We start from the raw sequence: 23279 nt of genomic DNA, 5'->3' as shown, positions 1-23279 counted from the left end.
CAATCTCTATAGTAATTATTTATGTATATGGATATTTTAAAATACAGTTTAAAATGTAAAATTTGTAGAAATAGAAATAATAAACATTTATGGCATTTGGGGTAAACACTAATGTGTGAAAGAAATAAGATGGCCAGGGAGATCCATTATTGGTGAAGAAGTGTTTTGTCTTTTTGTTCCTGTATCAGAGGGTCAAATTTATCTAGGAAGTTGATAAAAACAATTGGGAATAGTGGTTAGCAACAAGGCATGGGCTTCTCTGAAAGACCCTGTCCTGTGGGCAGCTGCCTTCTCACGGCCGTCGCCGACACTGAGTGTGCTGTTTGGACAAAGGCAAAGTCTGAACTGGCTTAGAATCTGAACTATTTTATTTTCCTTCCTGGCTTCCAGGGATAATCCAGGTCAGTGATTCCCCACCTTTTCAGAGTTTTAACACCCAACTGGTCATCATTGTAAATGCCTTCGAGCACATGCATCCATTTTAAAATGTGTTCTATATTTACATATATGTATATGTAAATATACCTCTAATTAAGGAAAGCATTAAACTTTATTTTGTTTGGAAAACATAAGAAATCTTCTAAAGAATACCAGCGGGACCCCGGGGTCTTATAAACCTAAAGTTGGGAATCACTGATCCATACTTTACTTAGAACTTAAATGATGTTCAGGTCTCAGGCAGACCATCAACTTGGGTGGGGGGAGCGGGGAACACGTTTTTTTATTAGGAGGAAAATGTTTCACATTTTCCTTTTCCTTTTATTTAATTGTGAATCAGAAACATAATTGTTTCATTCAATCATGCACAAATTTAAAAGTTCTGAATTTAGATGAGTTTTTATGTAACTGTCCTAAGACTAGATTTGCTGATCAGTGCTCCACCTGGGCATGAGGACAGGGGACCATGCTCTCTCTGGCTGCCACTTGTCCCTGAAACCACAGAGACGCGGAGAGAGCTCAGGCTCTCCTGAAGTCTTTTTGTGCGTCAACAGCGTAGACGGGGAAACAAAAGCCAATGGCGCTGTTTCCACCTTCAGGGAATTAGGGGCTTGGTGGTAGGATGGGATATCGTAGAAGAAACTACTGAAGAACAATTTCTCTAGAGGTTTATGAGCCATTGGAAAGGTCATTCTTTTCTTGGAAGTGGGTTCTTATCTAAAACTTTGACTTTATCTATTATTTAGAACTTTAAATGTGTCCCTATCCTGTCTCTAAAATTGAGCCCACAGAAGTCTGAAATTACAGTTCCATAGAATACATAGCACTCACCTGAAATCTGGGTCTGGGGACTCAAGATTATATGACTCAGAAGGAAGATGGAAGGAAAAGAGAAGAAAAAGAGTTTCTTTATGAATTTAACTAGTATTATCTGAGCCCCTGATGCTATATTTTATTAACAGTAATAAAACAACAGCTGCTATTTACTAAATGCTTCCTATAAGGCCAGGTAGTAGTAATTCATAGTTCAGTAGTTGATTTACGTGTATTCCTCTCGCTCTCCCTCTCCCTTACATTCCCCCCCATCCCCGTGTCTCCCCCAATCTTACTACAGTAGTCTTACTACAGTAGTCTGTGAGGGACCACACTGCTTTCCTACCTTCTGGCAGCTCTAATCCTGCAGAGAACTCTTCTCCAAAGTTCTTCACTCCCCTACCCATTGTCCAGAGCCTTTTTCTCAGTGAAACATCTCAGCATACTTTTATAAAGAAAGCAAACGATGAAACTTCTTTTTTGCTAACATGTAAAGAGCTAACAGTCCCTGGTAATCTAGCCAGAGGATCCCATTTTTCTTCACTTTTGTTTAAAAAGGGGACTCTTTTTTTTTTTTTTTTTTTAGTTTTATTTTACTTTATTTTATTTTTACATCCCTCACACCGTGAAACCCCTCCCCCCATCCACCACCACCCCGACCTCACACCGAGCCATCACATTATACACATAAAATTATAGTTGGCATTCATTAATGTCCAGCCTCTGGTGTACAATGCCATGACCAGGCATCCACAGCATCAAAAGGGGGACTCTTAATGCCACAGAAGGCTTTCTAATCTTAAGCACTTAAAAAAAAAAAACAACAAAAAACAAAAAAAAACTGATGGGACAAGTTATAAAAATTAAGATTCTTGACTGAACCTAGCTGGGTTAGCTCTCTCCTCAAGCAGTGCCTGTATTTCTCAGCTGCCTTTTTTTCTCCTCTACTTTTGAACTTAAAGTTACCTCTTAAAAGTTTTATCCCCAGAGGAAATAGGGGACTATGTGTGTGTAAAGGTGAGGTTATGGGGAAGGCAGATTTGGCTGTTGGTGGAGATGATTTATTAATAGTGGGGGCTCTCTTTACAGTTGAATTTTATTAAAATTGTTTGTGATAATGTTTGACCAAGGAAATGCAGTAGCTATCCAGGGTTATATATTTCATAGCACTGGCATAAACATATTTGAACCAAGTGAGTAGCTCCTAGCTTTGGTCTGTGAACAACTTTCTCTAATCTCTTTTCATTATTATTTTTTAGGCACCAATTGACAATGGTTCAAAAATCACCAACTACCTTTTAGAATGGGATGAGGTAAGCATATTTTCATATTCATCCATCTAAAACATTATTTCCAAATAAAATTCCTGAGCAAATACCATGTTATTCTTTTAGTCTTTTTTAAAGATGTGCTAAGCATATGGAAAAAAAGAACGTAAGTAGAGAAAAATTTAAACCAATAGCTATTGACTTTGAAAAATGAAGATGGGTTAAAGTAGTTGAATGAATTATACATTAAAACATATTTACTTGACTTATTTGCAAGAATTACTACTGAAAGAAAAAAACAGGGTCTTATATTTTTCGAGTCCCTAGTGTCTAGCCAGCCGTTAATTAGCATTAAAGATAGATTGCTTTATCGTCTTGACCGCCCAGGGCCATCTTGCGTAGAGGGTTTGATAAGGTAAACCACTCTGTGGCTTGGGAGGCACAATTTGTTTTTTCCTTTTTGGCTGCTACGTGTGCACTTTGGTGTTGCGCGGTTGGGTATTCTCTGTGGGGGAGTAGAGCAGTACCTGAGGTCTCACTCTATTCATGTGCGATTGCCCCGTGGGTTAGAATATCCTATAGCAGCATCCCCTTTGTGGTTTTTGTCAGCAGAGGCCCTTGGAACGTTATCCATGGTGGACTCTCATTATCTCAAGGTGACTCTGTGCTGAATGTGACCCAGTGCATTTTGGGGTCTTGCTCATGCTGCAAACTGAATCTCAGGCAGGAAACACTTAATGCAGAGGTCTTTTGTTGCTCAAAAGCAATTGTACTTTTTGCACCTAATTGATCTTAATTCTGTTCATTCATTTAGCCCTGCTTTATTCTATCTTTCTGTGACTGAACAAGCAGACCAAGGATTTTAAGAATAGGAAAGGTGGAATTTGAGAGAAATGCAAGTTACCTAGTTTTTGCGACTTAAATTCAGGGAGACTGAAAGATTCAGAACATAGGCTTTGGCATAAAATAACTTGTCAAGTGTGGAAAACGTATTTTAACCAAATATAAAATGAAAATTGATGAAACTCTCATGATGAAATTTTGATGTGAAAAAGGGGGCCTTCGTCACTTTCTGCAGAAGCATGTTTTCCCATCTGGGTTGCATCTGAACAGCTAGAGTTGCAAGTTAACCACAGACAACGATCTTTTGTTCTTAGGATCCCCGTGACTAGTTCTAGGTATGGATTGTTGAAATCGCAGACATAACCAGTACATTTTACAGATTAGGTGAATTTCATTTTAAGGTGGGTTGATTGGAAAGTGAAACCACCTCGATGGCCCTTGTGGAAAGAGATTTTTATAGGCAGTCAAGAAAGTTGGAAAGGAACCTGGCTGACCTGTGAGCACATAGTTAAGATCTTCCCATCTCCTCTTCCTCCCTAAGGATGAGTGAAAGTTGAATGGAGGTCTGTTTGTAAGTGTGTGGCTTTGTTGCACTGACCTGATGTTTTTTTTTCATATCTTGAGGTTTTCTATTGAGATAGTTTACCAGTAATAAGGAAGCTTATTTTCATTTCAGGTATCTTCTCAGGCTGTGTGTGTGTGTGTGTGTGTGTGTGTGTGTGTGTGTGTGTTTGTGTGTTTGTATTCCCTGTGCCTCATAAGTAAGGTCAGAGAAATTGAGCACTTGAATGGGAAACCTCCAAGGAAAACCCAGGTGCTACAGGAAATGGTAATGGTGACTCAGTGTTTGGCCTCCTTTCCTTTTGAATCTGAATTGTACGTGTCCTGCCTGGCATGATGCTGGGAGGAAATACTCTACACCCTCAGATGAAATGGAGAAGTTATGTCTGATGAACAGTTATAATCAATAGGACCCAGTGTGGTCTAGTGACCACAAAATGTTAAATGGTCTGTATTTGGCTTTCCTCTGTCTTTTCCCTACTCTTCTGCCATGTTTTCCTTGTTCCCATAATTCCTCTGCTTTCCCCTTTCCCCTTTTTTCTCTCCCACCTTCTAATTCTAGGTTGGTATTGGCTCTGATGAGCTTTACTGGAGATTCCAGATTTAATTGACACTCACCTACCATAGGCCTTTTGCCGACACAGGAATCTTTTACATTCTATGGCATAATATTCTCCTTCTAGAGAAACTTCTGAACCCCAAACTCTGTGAAGTGCCCTGTGCAAGCAGAGGACAATTGAAAGAACGCCATAAATAGCTAATGTCTTGCTATCCTTTTATACTTTTGAATAGACATAAATGAAACAAACTTAGCTATGTGCTTCTCAGATTGTTCCATCCAGTAGCTCCTTTGATTTATGTTACACCTCCCTCCTTTCCAGTCTCTCTAAAAAGATTTTTAAAATGGTACCATTGGGTTTCCTGGCAATGAGAATACGCTTGTAATCAATTCACTTCTGCCCAACCTCTCATTTCAGAAGTAGGGTTCCTGACAATACAGTCTGACAATCTGCATTTCTAAATTTGGGGCTTAATTGGGGATCAGCAGGCCTCGTGGGGGCTGCTCACTTGGGGTGGTTTTTGGTCCCATATTCCCATGCTATTCAGACCTTGTTTTCATGGAAGAAAAACAAATGTATGAACAGAGAACATCAGACCTGCAGGACATGTGAGCACATGAGGTTCTGTGGCTACTCCTTTAACCTTCTGCTGGCAGTTTTCAGAACCAGGTGTACCTGGTACCTGGGACTGTTTCCAGACCTGTCCTAGTGGAGAATGGGAGGGGGTGTTTCGCTGGGATCACACTCCCACACTCCCAACCATCTCCAGAGCCAGAGCTCTCCTCTCCCCAGGACATCTGTGCCAGCCATACGCCCATAGCTGCACTGTTGTCCAGGAGGTTGTAGAAACAAACTTAAAGGGCGTCAAGATTGTGGGGTGCACAGAAGAGCAGATCGTTGCCTGAGGGAGAGACATGTACAACTCAGAGTCTCAGAGAAGGTTGTGTTCGTGAGTAGCACTCTGCCTGTTTCTTCTCTAGCACCTGGTCTGAGAATTACAGCTTGGGGCAAGGTGATGCCATCCATATCTATGCCACTACTCATGTCTGGATGTCCCCATTTTTTTTTTAAATACAGTATAACAGCACTGGTTAGTGTTTCTAGGATCCTTTATTCTTTTGTTCAGTGTTTAATCACCATTCCAATAAAACAATTAGTGTAAAATTTTGCAAGTGTTGGTAAAATAAAAGCATAGGCATCAAATCCAGCTGTCAAACCCCTTAGAAGAAGACCTTCATGAATGAAAGAGCAGCGGCAGAGGTCAGTCTATACATGGCCTTTGTTGCCCCGGTGACAGGGACTGCTGTGCTGAGATGACCTTGGGGAGTTGCAAGATTAACCCTCTTAATCAATAGCTAAGGTCTTGGAAGGCAGAGGTGAGCCTAATGGGGAACAGAAAACAGAAACATTCCGGCCCAGTGGGCAGCTGATACGCTATCTGTCCTAAATTCTCTGTCACTGATGTTACATCCACTTCATAGAATTCACTTACAAGTCATTCACTAACAGTTCTTCAAGAGGGTTGGCTGCCTGCTTTTCTCTGTTAATAATTGTAACTAGGCAATCCCTCAATGTGTATATCAGTGTGGGGAGTAATTGTGACTGGGAGGCTATTGAGCAACTGAAAATGGAAGGCACAGGTGTCACTGGCTTTTCAGCTGTGACCGTCAGTTTCAGTTTTCCCCTCAAACAGGTCAGGTGTGGCCTTTGCTGGCCACGTCCCCTTGTTGTGGTGACTCACATGAGTTGTAGCGTATAGAGCCTTGGAGCCGCAAACTGGTCTTGCATTTTGCAGATCTTCAGCCATTCTTCGCTCCTCCAGGAAACTCCCGTTATGAGCAGCAACGCCGGCGGCCATTTTCAAGGCAGTTTTCTACTCAACTGTTGGCTGAGTCATCAGTACATTTTAATGCTCTTTTGATCACCATGTGCCCTTGCCCCTGTGTTTAATTTACAAATCATAGTTATTCTGATGACTGGCAGAAAGCAGGTCTGCAGTGTTGTAATGGTTTCTTTCTTCTATGAGATTTGAGTGTTACACCTCATGCTGATTTAAAAAAAAAAAACTTTCATGAATTGAGTTTAGTTTAATCCAGAATTATGAATAGGAAAAAACCTTAACATTTTAACAGCAATGCTGAGATGCTCAATTTCTTGTGGAGATAGTGCTTAAACTCATTAACCCAGGTGCCACCCTGAGCCACTCTCTTTGGCCTGCCCTAACTCACCGTTGGTCACCGTTCTGAGCTAAGTTGACCCCTCTTGCTTCTCTGCTTGATGACACAGAGGTTATCTAGTAGACGTGGGAATTTTTCTCTAGAAGAAGCTAAGAGGGAAGGATTAAGGATATAGAGGTCTCTAGGGTAGGGATAGGTTTCTTCGGAAAAGGATTAGGAAACTTTGGATTGATTTACACATAAATGCTTGTCCAGTCTGTTTTAAGGGATGGTGAGCTGGCCTTTTCCTTGAAAACTGGAGTAAAAGGGCCAACTTCATTGTCAAATAGGAACTTTCTTTTCCATTTTAGAAAACATAAATTCCATAAAGGAAGGTTTTATGGAAACTTAACTTGTGAGTTCTACTCTTTGATACGGCTTTAAATTGTGGCATATAGAAATACTGACTGGTGCTGGTCACCTAGTTACTCAGGACATGCCTGTGTCCTGAGATCTTGCATGGATTCATACGGGTGATGTGTATCAGTGACATGGTGCTCACCTAGAGACACCTGGATTGGTAGTTTCTGGTCTCTAGTCCAGCAAGTAATTTAACCTCCAAGCCTCAACTTCTCCTCTTGAAAAATAGTGTCATCTGTCTCACAGGTATGTTAAGATTGAATGAGATAACTTGGGCGATAGATGATGCTGTGTAATGATTACTTCGTGTCACCTAAACACGTTAAGATCTGGGGAAGAAAAAGCTAACGATTAGAAGCATCGTCTGAAAGGAATATGACATTCTTCTGTGAGGAACTTAAACAGGAACCCTGGGATTAGTGTCTCTGGTTTGGGCTAAACAAAAACGGACGTCAGTGCTATATATAGATGTTCCTTTGCCATTAGCTTAGTTTCCCGACATGACACGTTGGGAACATAGGAAAGAACCAGAAAAATAGCTTTGTGGGAATGTGACTAGTGGAGTTCCTAAGAATCTTCCTCACATGTGACTCAGCTAGCCCACAAAGCAATTTCACATCTAGCTTTCCTGGTGACTAATGAGCCAACACAACTGTAAAACACAGGGGACTAAGAATAAAATAAATGCTACAGAAATCAAGGGGCGTATCATTTGAACTAGAGAGAGCAGAACAGACCAGCAGCAGGTAGAACCCGTGAGTCCCTGGCCATGCTCAACAGCCCTGTTGCAGAAACCTCCTGGAGCAAGTAGGAGGCCCCAGGTTGTCACTTGGCCATCTAGTTCAGGAGGAGCCAACCTAGCTCATTTTAGGAATTGAGGAGGTACTTGGTAACTAGTTTGTTAATCAGATAACTGTTTAACTTAGGTATTGAATAGTTAGTGTTGATGTCTTTCGGAATGCTTTCTGCCCAAGTGAATTTGCACATGGCTTTTCTATTTAGACAGCCACTGTTTTTGGAGAGAACTGGAGTATCAGCAAGCAGAGTGACTGACAGGGTCTCATAGGATGGTGGAGGAGAGCCTCTCTGACAATGCAGTTGACGTTTTCTCTGAGGTGCCATGCCACCTTAGGTGGCATAGTATGCTTTTCCAGTGGAGAATACCAGGGAGGTCAGTTTCCATTCTCCAGCCCATCGCCAATGCCTGGCTAAAATTGTAGGGGAAAGGTACCCCCTGCCCAGGCCACGTGCTCTTTTGGTTATTCTCAAGGAATGCCTTCATGGAGATTGGAGAGCGGGGGTGAGGGGGGTCTCAGGTTCATTTCACTCTCTGTCTATCTGAAACCATCTTTCGTACATACAAGTGCCTTAAGTTGAATTAGTGACCAGACAGTGGCAGTGTTTCGCCACCTCACCGATTGCCATGTCCAAGAGTGTTTTCGGAGAGCAAAGGGAATAGCTTCCTCGTCTCTAGCTCCTGTTGAAGGAATCTAGGCCAGGAAGGATTTAATAACAGAGATGTTCATAGGTACCAAAGGCAGAGCTGAGTTAAAAGGAGCCCTGTCTCTAAGGGACCTCAGCCCCAGACATCTGCACAGCTGAAGCACGTTCTCTCCCTGCATTTTACCATTTGTCACATGTGGGCAGGATGGAGCTATGTGTTTGGGCAGCAGGCTTTGTGGAGAGCTTCCAGCTGAGGCAAAATTACAAATCCTCGCCTTGATCCTTGGTACCCAATTTATCAGCGCACGTTTGTCCTGCTTGTTGGTTCCCAGCTGGAAGGCAGCAGTCTTGGGCCTTGACTGGATGGATGAACTGAGCCCATGCATCTCCTGGTCACTTGTGAACAGCACAGGCTGCCTGTTCCAAAATCACCACCTTGCTCCTTTTTTTCCCTTCCCTGGGACAGTCTCAACACGTTGATCTTATCAAAGCACTTGACATCCAATGCACCTTCATATTTGGAGGTATATATAGGGAAATTATGTTTGTTTTAAGTCAGAAGATCTAATGATCATTCTTGGCTATTTCAAGTAGTTAAGTCTTTCCCACTAATAGACAAAACAAGTGTGCCAGGGGATAAAATGCATGCAGTATTTAGTAACCCATGACCACAAACTATCCCACCCCCTTTTCTTACCTTTGAAAGTTCCTCTGTGCCAAAGTGCTCAGTAAAATGAAAGAGGCATCACTGCAGAGAAAGTGAAGTTTGGCACAAGGAACTTTTGAATCCACCCAGATGTGGAGTGTCTCCACCTCCCCGTTATGAGCCCCTTATATATGGTTGTGCTGCACATACATGCTCTTTTATTTCTCAAGCCAACATTTATCTTTGATGTTGCCGAGGGTCGACCAGTGCTGGAACAACTTCTAAATATAGACGTACTAGCAGACTAAATCTTTGAGCCTGGCAGTAGTTCAGTTGGCCAGTGCAACTTTATTTTTTATTTGATTTATCGTTGCCATTTCTGACAGGTTGAACTATGATGTTACAGAGAGTGCCCTGCCCAGAATTGCTCAGCCCATGTCTGGATCCAGCAGCCAGGGGCCATAAGCACATAACAACTGATAACCACATTCATGTAACTTACTTAGTAGGCGGTGAGCAAGCCCAGTAAGAGCAGATCGGGAAAGCAGCATGCGTGGCTGTGAAAGAACCTGGATGAGATGGAGGTCAACCTAGAACAAGGAAAAGTCAGGAAGAGTACAAAGCACATGACCAAAGGGAACCAAGCCAGTTCACCGTCGATTCTGGCACCCTTGTGTTGGCCATTCTCATTTTCTTGAAACAGGAAGAGGAACAGGAAGGATTGTTTCCAATCTGTTAATTTGAAGGCAATTGAAATATCAGCCAACTTCATCTATTCATGCCAGTTTTGGAAATACCAGCTTCCAGGGTTGTTAATGCCAGGGTAATTGGAAATATTAGCTGGAGCAACCACATTCCCCACAGTCTCCAGAATTACTCCTGGCAGAAAAATTCTGTAGTCTGAATTAATTAGAGGAAGTATAAGTCATATGTGTACAGGTGGCCGTGGCTGTGTGAAGTTCCTTAACAGGGAACCAACCCATTTAGTTGATTCATGTACCCAAGTACCTCAGGACAGCTTTATAAAGACATGCAAGTTAATAAAGAAGGAAAACTGACTTGAAAAAAAAAACACACAACTGTTTTCAGTCTTTTCGGTTACGTAGTTTTACAAATTAACAGTTACTTTTAAACCTATTTTAACATTAAAAATTAGTTGGGTTGTATGAAGTGAATCAAATTCTTTCTATATACTAGATACCAGTGTTCAAATAGTCATACCCACCTGATTTAACTTGATTTCTCCCCTGGAACTTGATTCCATTATGTGTTTATAGATAGATACCGAAAAGAGGGTGACAAGTGGAGGTACTTCGAAAGGTTTTTCAATTTGTTCACTCCTGTGGCTTTAAGCTATGCCATACCTACACCACCTCCAAAAGACTGTTGCATATCTGTATTTAAAAATCTCCCCACTGTTCTCTACAGTTTGGGGGATAGCATTATTAAAAATCTTAATTCAATTGAAAATGTATCTCTGTAAGAAGAAGTAACAATATTGCTGTTGGTTCACAATTTTGGTTGATCTTTGTCATCGAGGAATCTGGTTCCATTTTTATCTTCTACAAAAATAAGTTTTAAAAATCTGTGCAGAGAGGCCTTAGTTGGCTGGCTTTTAGAGGAAAGGCATGTACTAAGTCAGTGCGTGTAGAAAATAGAAGTCTTTATTCAGGTGTACATCAACCGTTGGTGTACTAGAATGCCCACTTCCACTTTCTTACCTCCTGGTGGTGGAGGTATTTAAAAGCTTACTGGAAAACTACATACTGTAGACAAATATGGACATCAAAATAGATGAGAGTAATATTTCATAACAAATTACTTCAAAACTTAATAGCTTAATATAGTCAATTTCTTATGCTCCTGGATTCTGGGTGAAAATTTGAACAGGATTCTGGGGGAATGGTGGCTTGTCTGGGTTCCACAATTGCTGGAGCTCCACTGGGAGGGCTCATGAAGGGTTCAAATCTTCTGATGGGGTCTTCACTCTCAAGTGTAGTGTTCACTGGCAGCCTGGGTGGGGTGTCACCTGAGGCTCCCTCACAGCATGGCAGCCATTAGGGAGTCAGAATTGCAAAAGTGAGTGTTGCGGGGGTGGAGAAGGGGGTGGGAGAAACAGAAGCTTCATCACCATTTTAGACCTGGCCTTGGAAGTCAGCTTAATTTTTACACGTTCAGTGAGTTACAAGTGAGTCACAAGCACACCACATTCAAGGGAAAGGGCCATAGATTTTGCTCCTCGGTGGTAGGGGATCAAAGAATTTTTGGATGTGTTTCAAGTCACCACCATGTGACATAAGGCTTCTCTTGACTCTCTTAGTCATAAGAAACCACTAATAAATCTTTTTTCCTTTATCTTTGTATAGCACATGTGCTGTGTTTGAGGGACTGTGCCATAAGATTGTTAGATAACGAGGTCATGGACTTTGAAAGTACAGCATAACTCTTTTCCCTACCCTTGCTTCTCTTCTCAGTGTTCTGGGTAGGGGGAGAAGGAAGACAGATGTGTACCCAGAAATGCAGTGGTCAGGCAGAAGTCAGACCCTGTACCTAATGCAGCTCCACCTGCCAGCAGGGCATGCTCATTGGCACTGTGCTACTCAGTTAACAGACGGAAGAGATCCCAACCTGCTCCCTTAGTGATAGAGGAGGGAACCCATGAAATAAACAGTATTCCTGCCAACTAATGCCTTCGCCTCATGTTGCACTTGAAAAGTGGGATCATGTGTCCTACTCCTTTGGGTGACTCATAGGAGGTCAGCAAAGTATTTAATTTGGGATGGGGAGGATAATTAAGAAATATGTTATAATTTTATTTAATAGCTAGTTTTCGTTAAACTATAGCTTAGAAAGAAATGGGAAAATACAATGGTACCTTGGTTTTTTTAACATAATCCGTTCCGGCTTTCTGTTTGAGTTCTGAAACGTTTGAAAACCAAGGCACGGTTTTCCCATAGAAAATAATGCGAAATGGATTAATCCGTTCTAGACCTTTAAAATCAACCCCTAAAACTGCAAATTTAGCATGAATTTTACTATCTAATGATACCATAAATCCATAAAATTTACGGCGTTCGTAAACTGAAATGTTCATCAATGGAGACTTTGAAAACCGAGGTTCTACTGTATTCAAGTAGGTAATAAAAGGGCAGAAAATTAAATAGGAAAATAGAGTTTATGTTCCTCAAAATATTTAAGACCTTTTATATTTATAATTGAACTCCAAATATCATTTTAAGGAATGAAATAATGATTGATAAAGTTAATGTCTTTTTCCGTGAGGTTATTGATACATCTTGAAAAACGTTTCCAAGGCTGAGTCATTCCTGCTATGTAGCTACATAAGTCTACATTTTATACATAATCCCCCAAGCTTCCTTCTCTAACCCCCACATTTCCAAGATTGGGCCCTTTCACAATCTGGCAAAAGTTAGAGATTATTGACATTCTTCAGAATTGAGCAGGAACCTTGTAGGACGCAGAAGAACATCTAGACTCATCTAGACTTGTAACCAAATGAGTGACCCTTATAAGTGAGTGAGGATGAAAATGGAGCAACAGAGAGGCAAATGCTGATACAGTGTGCAGTCTTGTAAGTGTTAGAAGGCTGGGACTCTACCCCCAAAGACAGTAACTCCCTTTAGTATGTGAATCTAGAACTGAAAAGAGGTGCTCGCTCACCAAAGGATCAGCTAAATGTGATGTCCAGCCTAGGCCAGGTGAACTCTGTGGTAAATGACTGGAGTTTCAGTGGCATGGGGGACTGAGCTGCCGTGGGCATGCTGAAGGGGATGGAGAAGAACTGACCCTGTGGGGTCTAGAATGTAGATAACATTCCGTGTGTTTTTGTTCCGTGGTAAGAAGAGACAGAGGCAAAACTGGGGAGCCCAGCACTGAAAAAGGACTCATCTAATATATTCTATGTACACGAGCCAGCTTGCTGGCAAATCCAGTGCTTTCCTGGAGAGCAATTTTGACCCGAAGTGGAGAGAGGTCAAGCACCCTGGGCTCTGGTTGGAAAACAGTTCCATTAATCTCAAGGCCCAGGGTGCTGACCTGGACTTCTCAGGCTCTGTCTGGGTGTGGGATGACAGTAGATTAGCTAGAACCATGAATTCAGTCCAGTGAGAAGAGGAACACGCAACTGAAGAGGGAAGCAACCCAGGTTTGTAATGCCTCACCTCACGCCAGAATGAATATCATGAGGTTTATCGACACACAGTGAATTTGTACTCTGAGATTTCTTCACATTCTAGTAAAGATTAGCTTTGTCCTTGAATGAACTTGATGTGCTTGGGCGTGCCCAAGGTTATGAAATGGAAACAAGCCATGGAACCCTGAAAGTCTGCCCCTTTTTGGCTTGTGGATCCTGGCAAAACATGGCTGGGTGTTATATTGCTTCGTGTCAGATATAGCCGAGTGGCTGGGTCTGCTCCAGAATGATCAAGGCGGTGGGCTTGGAGCCTCCTGTCACCTCTTTCTGTAATTGGGGTGAAGTTTTCTCCCTTGGAGAACAGGCAGTCAGGTGCTCATCTTAGGGAGGGTCTGTTCTGATTGCTCTCACGCTGCACACCTGATCCGCCAATGGACAGAATCAGGGTGCTACTGGGCATCCATGCCCCAGCTCTTCCCTGGTGGACCAGCCAATTCACAGACCTTTGGAGACCCCTCACTCTTAACTCTCCTCCGTGTGACACACCACAAGTGGCAAGTTTCCTTTCCAAGTAAAGCTAGTATAACTCAGTAATCCTGTGTAGTTTAAATTAGATTTTATTAGAAGAGAGAACCTGCCACAGATTATAACCTCTCAGAATCATTTGGAGCCACGCTTCCTATAAAATACGGAAGCTATGATTTGCCATCTGTAAAACTTTACCGACAGTAACGGCTTGGACATGTTTAATTTCTTATTTGTCTGTCAGTTTGTCTGAATCTTCCAATCTTCTAAAGCACCGTCTTTTTTTTTTTTTTTTTTTTGTAATCCTGTCCATTGCTGTCAACAAGAACTGGATATTTTACTTATAAATGCTGTTTGCAACCTGGCTCCCTCTTGCTTTACAAGAGATTCTCCATATCCTCTGTACCTTTGAACATGCCCGTGTTCTGAGGCCTAAGCTCCAGGCCATTCGAGAGCCTGGAAGTCTGTCGTAGGAGACCAGGGTGACGTGTGAGCCATGGTAGCTGGAGCCACGGCGTTCTCCTTCCTCATTTGATTACTTCTCAGCTGTGGATCACTTTGCCTTGCAGTGACTTTTATAAATGTTCTTGTTCTCTTCCCAGATGGCCCTTTTATGTTAACCTCCGTGTCATACATGGATATTTACTTTCACTCAAAAACTTCTCTCATGTCTGAAATATTTTAACCTCCTTTCCCTTGTTTTTGCTTTATTCTCAGTGACTTCTAAACATTCACCAATAAGCCTATTCTTCTTTAACTTTGTGAATTATTTGTACTGTTACCTCTTCTGACTCTATAGATACTGTTTTGAAAACTTGAGTCTAAGGTTCCAGCAACTTTGGGTCTTTCTTCGTGTTAAGGACCATGCACAAAATAGTACATCTTGGAAGGTATTACGATGGAAAATTTGTCATGCTTAGCAAGTGTTACTGATACTGAAGTAGAAATTAAAAATAAAAATGTTAGCAACATAGGAAAGTGTCTTAAAAGATTACAGAATGCCTTTTCCCCCAATTCTTTAGTGAACCCAATTGCTATGGCCCTTGAAAAGGAAAGTCTAGTTCTCATCATTGATGCCTCCCCACTCTTTTTTCTCATTTAAATCAGACAGTCTGGTTTTCACCATATTAAAGCAAATCAACCTAGTAAGGAACAGACTGACTTTTATTTACTGGCTGTAGTTCTAAGCACCAGAAATGGGCAAAGGAGACCAAACAAAGAAATGGGAAAAATGAGGCATTGAAGGGGAGCCAGCGTCGGGTTTGGAAGGGATGAGGCTTCCGTGGCGGCAGGATGTGCCTTTCTTGCTCTGTTTACTCTGAGCTCAGAAATAGAGGAGGAAGAAGGTAGATCACGCTACAGCCTGAAATGGATACAAAACATACCAGGGCGTGCATAGAGTGTAATCAGACACTGGATGTAATTATGCAAATGTATGTATAAACGGCTTTTCTATGAATAAATTGTCTGCAACATCCTTAATACTCAAGGTTAAAGTAAGCAGAAGGGCGTAATGACTTCACTCCAGTAGCAGCTGAGAAATGTTATGCTTTACTGTTTGCACCTGAATTACCCTGAACCCTTGATAAAATGATCTTTGAATCTTAAATACTGTTAGCACTTCCGTTCCCTTCCTGCAAAGGGCACCACCTTGCTTGGGAGGAGAGGGTGGGGAAGGGTTAGTTTGAGCATGAAAGTGGCATGATTGTTTTTCATCTGTTCACCCCAGTGATGCTTCAGGCTAGTTGTGTGTTTATTTTAGTTTTAATTAAACTTCACCTGGAACGTGTTTTAGTGGTAAGCGTTTGTAGGCCTGCTTAAAGGAAGGAAATGTTTAATTTTGCTTAGGAGAAAAAAAAAAGTGCTTTCTTCTTTCTTTATAAAATAAATCGAGAACTTCAAACATACTTCTCAGGGCCCTGGGCACAACCATCTGATTAGAATGCTAGGATACATTCAGTGTTAGCATATGGTTTTCTTTGCATGAAAATAGATAAAATACTGTGGATTATGGATATGAAATATTCGTTCTGGCAAACTGCTGTTGAGAGTATTTCATGCCTCTGAGCATGGCACAGCGCAGTTAAGTTTTTTCTCACTCATAGGTCTATTAAGAGAACCCACTGGAGTGTTTACTTATTACTTCAAGGAATTTGAAGCATCATATAAAGCTAGGAAGGCATTAAAAATATATTTCCAGTCTCATAAGACACTTAAGAGTAGCTGTAATACATATAAATGAATTCAACCGATGTTCCAAGTGCTTATCAGACATTCATTTCAACTCTGCAAGCATTGATTGAGCTCCCAGACTACCCCGAGCACTGTTATGAGGAAAGCAGATGGGGACAAGATGATTCAAAGGCATGTGACCAATATTTAGGGATCAGTGAATAAACAGCTCACCATCACTGGAATGTACATATGTGGGGATTGGTGGCTGCTGCAAGGCAGGAGAGGAGAGACAAGGCTGGGGAGGGCTTTCTACGGCACGCTAAGCCGCGTGGACTGGCTCTCGGGTGCTTGGAAACGGCTGTGCATTTCCAGAGCTAGCGTCCCTCTGGCTGCAGACTTACTCTCAATTGATCAGATTAGGCAGTTTGATCAGCCCAAGTGGGAAGATCTTAGAAATTGTGCGCTGCCTCGTGCCTGAGAGGACCTTTTTTATTTTGTTAACTGAAACCGCTTTAGCAATACCACAGGTTCAGTGCATTACTTGTCTCAGTTACAGAATATTATTTAGTACGTTACGGGTGACGTGTTATCATTGTAGAGCACTGTTACATGCAACACGAACACTTCCCTAGAAGCTTTCCTTCTCTTGGTTTTGTTCCAAACTGGGAAATTAAACAATTATTCAAAATGCCCCTTCATTTTTTTATGGTTATTAAAAAAAATTATGTGCATTGTTTCACTTTTCTTTTAGGGAAAAAGAAACAGCGGTTTCAGACAGTGCTTCTTTGGGAGCCAGAAGCACTGCAAGTTGACAAAGCTTTGTCCGGCAATGGGGTACACATTCAGGCTGGCTGCTCGGAATGACATCGGCACCAGGTATGATGGTTCCTCGTTATCAGTTGTGTGGCGATTCTGAGTTTTTCTCTCATGTTGCTGGAAGGTGAGAGGACACCTGCTGCCTCCACACTGAACCAATTTGAGATTTTCTGAGGGAATCTTAATCAGAGGGTACGGTGCCCCCTTGAGGGGACATGTGCTGCCATGTGGCCTCTCTGCAGTGTTGCAAGCTGTAATGCAGAGACCCCACCAAGAGTCTCTGAGAACCAAGATGAAGGTGACAGTGAGACTTTGAAAGGAATCCCTCTTGGAGCTTTATTTTCCCAGATCATGTGCCTTTTTCTTTCATCACTTTAGCAAACTACTTTTTCTGTTGCCTTTTTCAATTCTATGTATTTCCTGATACAAAGAAAGGGGTGCTGGGCCAGCCATAGTTGTCAAGCTGAGGGCAGATACTCCCAGGATTGGAGGAAATCTGGGCTGTCTAGGACTCCATAGCTTGGGGGTCGCAAGAGAAAGACAAGATCAGGTGTACAGTGAAGCGTCAGTGGATTAAAGATGCTTTGAAAAGACCGTATTTCAATTGCACTTCCTGGGTAACTCTTGATTAAGGGGAACATTTTTTTTCTTTTATCAGTGCTTATTGAAATCTTCTTAAAGGTCCAGCACATCATTCATTGGTTCCCAAATGTTCTTCTATCCGAAAAAATTCTTAGCATTGTAAGGTTTTACAGCTCTCCCTCCCCACTTATGGTAGCCATTGTATTTTGAGAGTCCCCTGGTTGAAAAAGTCATGATGTTAAAGGCTTCTATGATTCGAGGATTTGTAAATGATTGGAAGCTCCCCCAAACTTTTGAAGAATTGCACTATACATATTTGTAAAATGTTTATTTCATTGACAGACATCATTTGTGCTTACATTTATATGAAGGCTCCTTAGTAGCTGTGGCTCATAACTTGGTAAACATTGCACTATGTTTAGCTTTATGATGGGTCTCGGGGGTAAAATAAATTCTTAAATATATTGTCCTGTGACGTGGTATGCTTTTTTTAGTAGCAGACTAAAGGTGGGCATTGCAAATCGAAGATTGTAGAGACTATCTGAACCTGTCAGGCCCCAGACTTTCCAACCCAAGCAAGCTGGACAGTAGGCAGGGTTATTCTTCCTGTTTTAAAACGCTGAGGCTACTCACGTGCTCCTAAACATATGCCTCACTGCATTTATTCCTCCACAGTGGTTATAGCCAAGAGGTGGTATGCTACACATTAGGAAACATTCCTCAGATGCCCTCTGCCCCAAGACTTGTTCGAGCTGGGGTCACATGGGTCACGTTGCAGTGGAATAAACCAGAAGGCTGTTCCCCTGAGGAAGTGGTCACCTACACCTTGGAAATCCAGGAGGACGAAAATGTAAGTTTTGCTGGTTTTGTACTCTTGCGTGTCTGCTGTATAAGTCAGTATTGTCATAACTACAAGACAGCTAATTAGATTCGCTACATTCATTCAAAACCAAACTCTTCATTTCAACCCCTGCCATCAGCCATCACCTGTCCTTCCCAGTCTTTCCCACCTCACTAAATGTCATCCCAAACGTGTTGTGTGGGGAACCACAAACTGTTGGAGTCATCCTTGACCCCATGTATAAATAGTCAGCGAATCCTTTTACATCTTCCTTCAGAAATTATTCAGAAATCGCCCTACTTCTCAGCGTCTCCCTAGCGACTACCCTTTCACAAGCCACCATCATCTTGCCCCTGGATTATCATGAGGGTGTCTTAATTATTTCCCCTGCCTTCACCCTTATTACACTAGAGTCTGTTCTCCATACGGACCCTGAGTGGTCCTGTTAGATAAAACATGATCATGTTAGTGCTCTTCTCACCCTTCCCACCTCGGTGCCTTCCTCTCTCCCACAGTAGAAGCCTGAGCTCTTACAATGCCTACGAGGTCCTACGGTATTTGAGTCTTTGCTGCCTCTGTTCCTGCCCCTGGAGTCTCCCGAACAGACCAGTATTCCCTAGCCTCAGGGCCTTTGCAGTTCCTAAGCCTTGCACCTGGATTTCCACACTTCCCTTGTTTCCTTCAGGTCTTTTCTCACAGGTCAGCTCTTTGGAGTGCCTCTCCCTGACCACACGAAAACAACCCTGTCTGATCAAACTTTCCGTGATGATGGAAATGTTCTATCGTTTGTGCTGCCCAATACACATTGTGGCGCCTAATCACACATGACTGTTGAGCACTTGAAATATGGCTGTGGGCCCAATGAACTGAATTTTTCATTGTATTTAATTTAAAAAGCCACATTGGCTGCTTTATTTAACCTGCACAGCTACAGAAAGAAGCACCTTACTAGGTTCGCAATCCTATCCTTTTACCTAGCTTACTTTTTTTGTCATAGCACTTAACACCATGTGACATACTTCATTCATATTTACACATAGGTGGTTTTATTTATTTATTTTTAATCACTTTCTCCAACTGGCATGTAAATTTCTTTGGGTAAGACTTGGTTCTCAGGCAGTGTTGGACCCGTGCGGTGTAGAAAAGAGAGCTTGATACATAGAAGGTGCTCGGTAATTTTGGATGTTGGATGGATGGATGGACGGATGGATGGGAATACTACTGAATGAATTCTGTACATTCAGCTTTTAGTGGACATTTATCCTCTTAGAGGATCATGCCTTCCCTATCCAAGCTGCCCTTCCTCCCTTGGCCAGAAGAGGACACTGTTGGTCAGAAAGCTCAGCCCCAGTTTATTGCAGAGCACATTGCAGCTGGACAGTGAAGACCTCCATGCAAGAGGCTTTGCCATGACAATATTATATACAATTTTTTATAAGTATATACTGCTTTGTCACATAGTATTACTGGCTGGTTAAGTTCTTTGTTTAAAATGCTTACTGAGTAATCAGGAAAAGTTTGCTCTTGAAAAAAGCATATGGTGGCATCTATTCCAAAGCAAATTTACGTTCTCTCAGAGAGCATTGTTCTCATTTAGATTAGTATTAGCTTCACAGTAAGGTTGAACAGACCCAGGAGAAGTTACAGTGTAATCGAGTTAAATTCTTCTTGAAAGCTAGCGTGCTATCTTCAGCACCATGGGCTTCTGACACTCTTTTTTGCAGTAGTGGTCAGACCTCTGGCCCACGGGCGATGATGGAAAGAGGCAATATAAAAATCCTGCATACAAAGGTATTTAATGCCCAGACTTTGTGGTACTGATATTTCTTTCTGGCTTTGCCTTTTCAGGATAACCTTTTCCACCCAAAATACACTGGAGAGGATTTAACCTGTACTGTGAAAAATCTCAAAAGAAGCACACAGTATAAATTCAGGGTGAGTCAGCCATTTGGGTACCAGAACTGCTTTAAAAAGAAGCTGTTTTATGTTTCACCCATTTGCTGTTTCAGATTGACTCGGCAGGTTAAAAAAATTATTTTTAAGTTCAATGCATTTACATTTTTAAAGTAACATTTATAAAATGCACACCATTCTTTAATTTTAAAATCCACTTTTGAGAGAGAAAACTAGTAATGTGCTGTATGTAATAAATTGTATTATTACGGCATGGCCAGATGGCCTTGCCTGGGAAGACCCAAACCAAAATGCCTAGTTCACCTGTCCTTCATCTGCATTTCACACCTTTCTCTTTGATGGTTCAGATTTCTCTTTTATTCTCCATGTTCCTTCGCTCTTGTACCTTTTTTTTTTTCCCTCGGCCATTTTTACTTTTCTTTGGTTACCACTCCCTCCCCACTTAGGCTTTGCTTTGGTCATTAACAACCACCATTAATGTCACCGTAGACTTCATGGTGTAGCCAAAAGCAGTGCTTGGCAATCATTAAGAGAGAAAAAAACAGTACGCTGCAGCACTGCTTCTGATCCTGTGCACAGCCCTGTGTTTTCCAATGGGACAACGTGCATTTGGGGAGAGAAGGTTTTACCCTCCCGTCTCTGATGGGGACCAGATGCTGTTACTTGTCATGGAGTAGTCACATGTAGTAGTCACATGAACAGCTATCAAATTATCAAGTGGACTGGTGACTTTTTGAGGAAAATGATAGTTTTTCAGTATTTTTTTAAAAACCTTTGTTATTCTACCCTGGCTATGAGAACACAGCTATACTGCTAGCATTTCTCCACAAGGTGGCATTATCCTACTCTTAAATGGATGAGGTTCTTTTTATCTGCTTTCTCCCCTTCCATGTTTTCCTTTCACAAAACAGTAAGAACAAGTGGTAATATACTGGTTTTGTTTTATGTCTTCTTGAAAGGGTAAAAATGTCCTTAGCTAAAACCCATTTTTATTTTTTTATTAATCGTTAATAGCCAACAATACAGAAAATAAATACTTCATAAAGAAACGCATAAATCAGTAATTCAAGATAAAGTGTGTATGTGTGTCTGTCTGTGTGAATTGATGGATGCCTTGATCTTGCCGTGTTAAACAGTCAACATTGATTTTATACCTAATATCTATAGCATGTTAATGTTTTCTCGGTTGTGTTACAGCTGACTGCTTCTAATATGGAAGGGAAAAGTTGTCCGAGTGAAGTTTTGGTGTGTACAACAAGTCCTGACAGGCCTGGGCCTCCTACAAGACCCCTCATTAAAGGACCAGTTACATCTCATGGCTTTAGTGTCAAATGGGGTATGTTTTGCTACTGTTGCTTCTTTTTTTTTTTTGACAGATTTTTAAAATGTATTAAATTCAGTAATGACAAACCAAAATAAAAAATAAAAGAACAGTATTATTTGCGGGGGTTTTATACATTTGGAATATACATCTGAGAAACATCCAGAGAATTCTACATGTAGATAAAATGGACAATTTTAAGACCATCTCATTTTATGATTTTCCTGTATTACATGGTTTTCCTCCTATATTTTTAACGTGTTGTTGATTTGAAGGTAATAATCTCTGAATGTACATTTCATTCTTCAATCGCTTGCCCTTAAGGAAAGTAGTCAAATTTAATGTAAGAAAATTGACTCATAAGGTTAATATTGAAAATAAATTTAAAAATTTAGGTACGTCATCCTAACTAAATTTTAGCATACAGACTGTTTAAATTAAAATGAATTAGAAACACTTTAGTTTTTGTTATTGTTTGTGTATAACCAGAATCTTGAACTTGAGAAATGTTTCATACTGAAGTTCAGCATATGGTGTTTGGAGGTATCTGATAGAAGGATATTGTGATCACTCTGCCATGTGTATTATTTCAATGAAGTGAATGCCATTAGAATGTTGGTAAACATCGGCGATTATATGTAAAACTGTTATGTATACAATTATCACTAATATCATATAATAATATTAGCTACCCAAAATGCAAAAATAAAAGTAGAAATTCAAAATAAGATTTTACCTGGCAGCCAAGTAATGTAAAGAGAATTTAAAACACTGTTAAATAATTATTGGAGACACCAACCACTGAGACATATAACTGTTTCAAGTTACCTAATTTTGAGACAGAATTATTAGGATATGTATTTCCCTGGAAGATGGATATGATTAAGAGAAACTATGCAGTCTAGATGTGCTTTTTGCCAGACTGTAAAGCTTTTTTCTGTGAAAAATCCTAGAAAGTTCTCTTAACACTGAATATTTACTTTCATTAGCCATATGCTATAATGTTTAACTTTATAATTATTGTTTTAAATATCTTACTGAAGTATATATACATTAATGGAAATACCAGGTGAAAGGAGAGGGGAAGTTCCTAAATCTATATGAGTCATCTGAGGGTATATATAAAATAACAGAGGCAGCTCACTGATCATAGAGGTAAATTCTGCAAAGTCTTGCAAAATTATAAACCAAGATATTTTTCTGCTCAGAAAACTCCTGCCGGCACAGAGTTACCAGTGACTAAATCCCCAGCATGCCGCAGGGCTCTGTGTCATTAGCTGGAATCTTCTCCTCAGACCCTCTTTAGTGCATGTTCTCTTTGATCCACAACTCCAGTGTTCTGTTTCACTGGGGATGTAGCGTTCGCTTAGTAGCAAACTGATGAAACAGATGTATTGCATTCTGATGTTTTATTTATTCTGTCAATAAATTTTGCATTTCTCTTTCCTTCATTCACCGTCTCTCAAAAGAATCTGGTCAGTGATGATATAAGTGAAATTTGAAAAGGAATATATGAATATTTCATCTTATATAGAAAAAAAATCACTAAATATTAAAGACCAGGTTTCAGAATTCTCAAAGTAAATTTATTAATATAACTGTTAGAAAAATCAATTTATATTTTGAGTTTTTCCTCATGTTTCAGTAAATAAATGCTAACTCTGACATTTCAGGCTCTAAGAACTTTGAATAATTTGATAGTGTTGAGGTTTTCAACAAAGGAATTGGGTGAAATACTATATTATTATGCCTTTTGGTTAATCCAGAATGCAGATAGCATAATATTATATGATTTCATGTGTTC

General features: G+C 40.8%; 1 protein-coding gene across 2 annotated transcripts in view; it reads left to right on the top strand.

Moving 5' to 3' along the window:
• FNDC3B (fibronectin type III domain containing 3B) overlaps positions 1 to 23279 on the top strand; it is a 321497-nt gene that overhangs the window by 244897 nt on the left and 53321 nt on the right. For both annotated transcript variants that reach the window (XM_081065836.1, XM_081065837.1), the window contains exons 11-15: positions 2511 to 2564; positions 16753 to 16877; positions 18075 to 18249; positions 20089 to 20175; positions 21352 to 21490. In XM_081065836.1, coding sequence (XP_080921962.1) covers positions 2511 to 2564; positions 16753 to 16877; positions 18075 to 18249; positions 20089 to 20175; positions 21352 to 21490 — 580 coding nt within the window. The remainder of the gene's footprint in view (positions 1 to 2510; positions 2565 to 16752; positions 16878 to 18074; positions 18250 to 20088; positions 20176 to 21351; positions 21491 to 23279) is intronic.

The sequence above is a fragment of the Rhinolophus hipposideros genome, assembly GCF_964194185.1.
Source record: "Rhinolophus hipposideros genome assembly, chromosome: 2".
Taxonomy (NCBI): domain Eukaryota; kingdom Metazoa; phylum Chordata; class Mammalia; order Chiroptera; family Rhinolophidae; genus Rhinolophus; species Rhinolophus hipposideros.
Note: the sequence above shows the minus strand (reverse complement) of the source record. Positions and strands in the feature narration are given on the sequence as shown.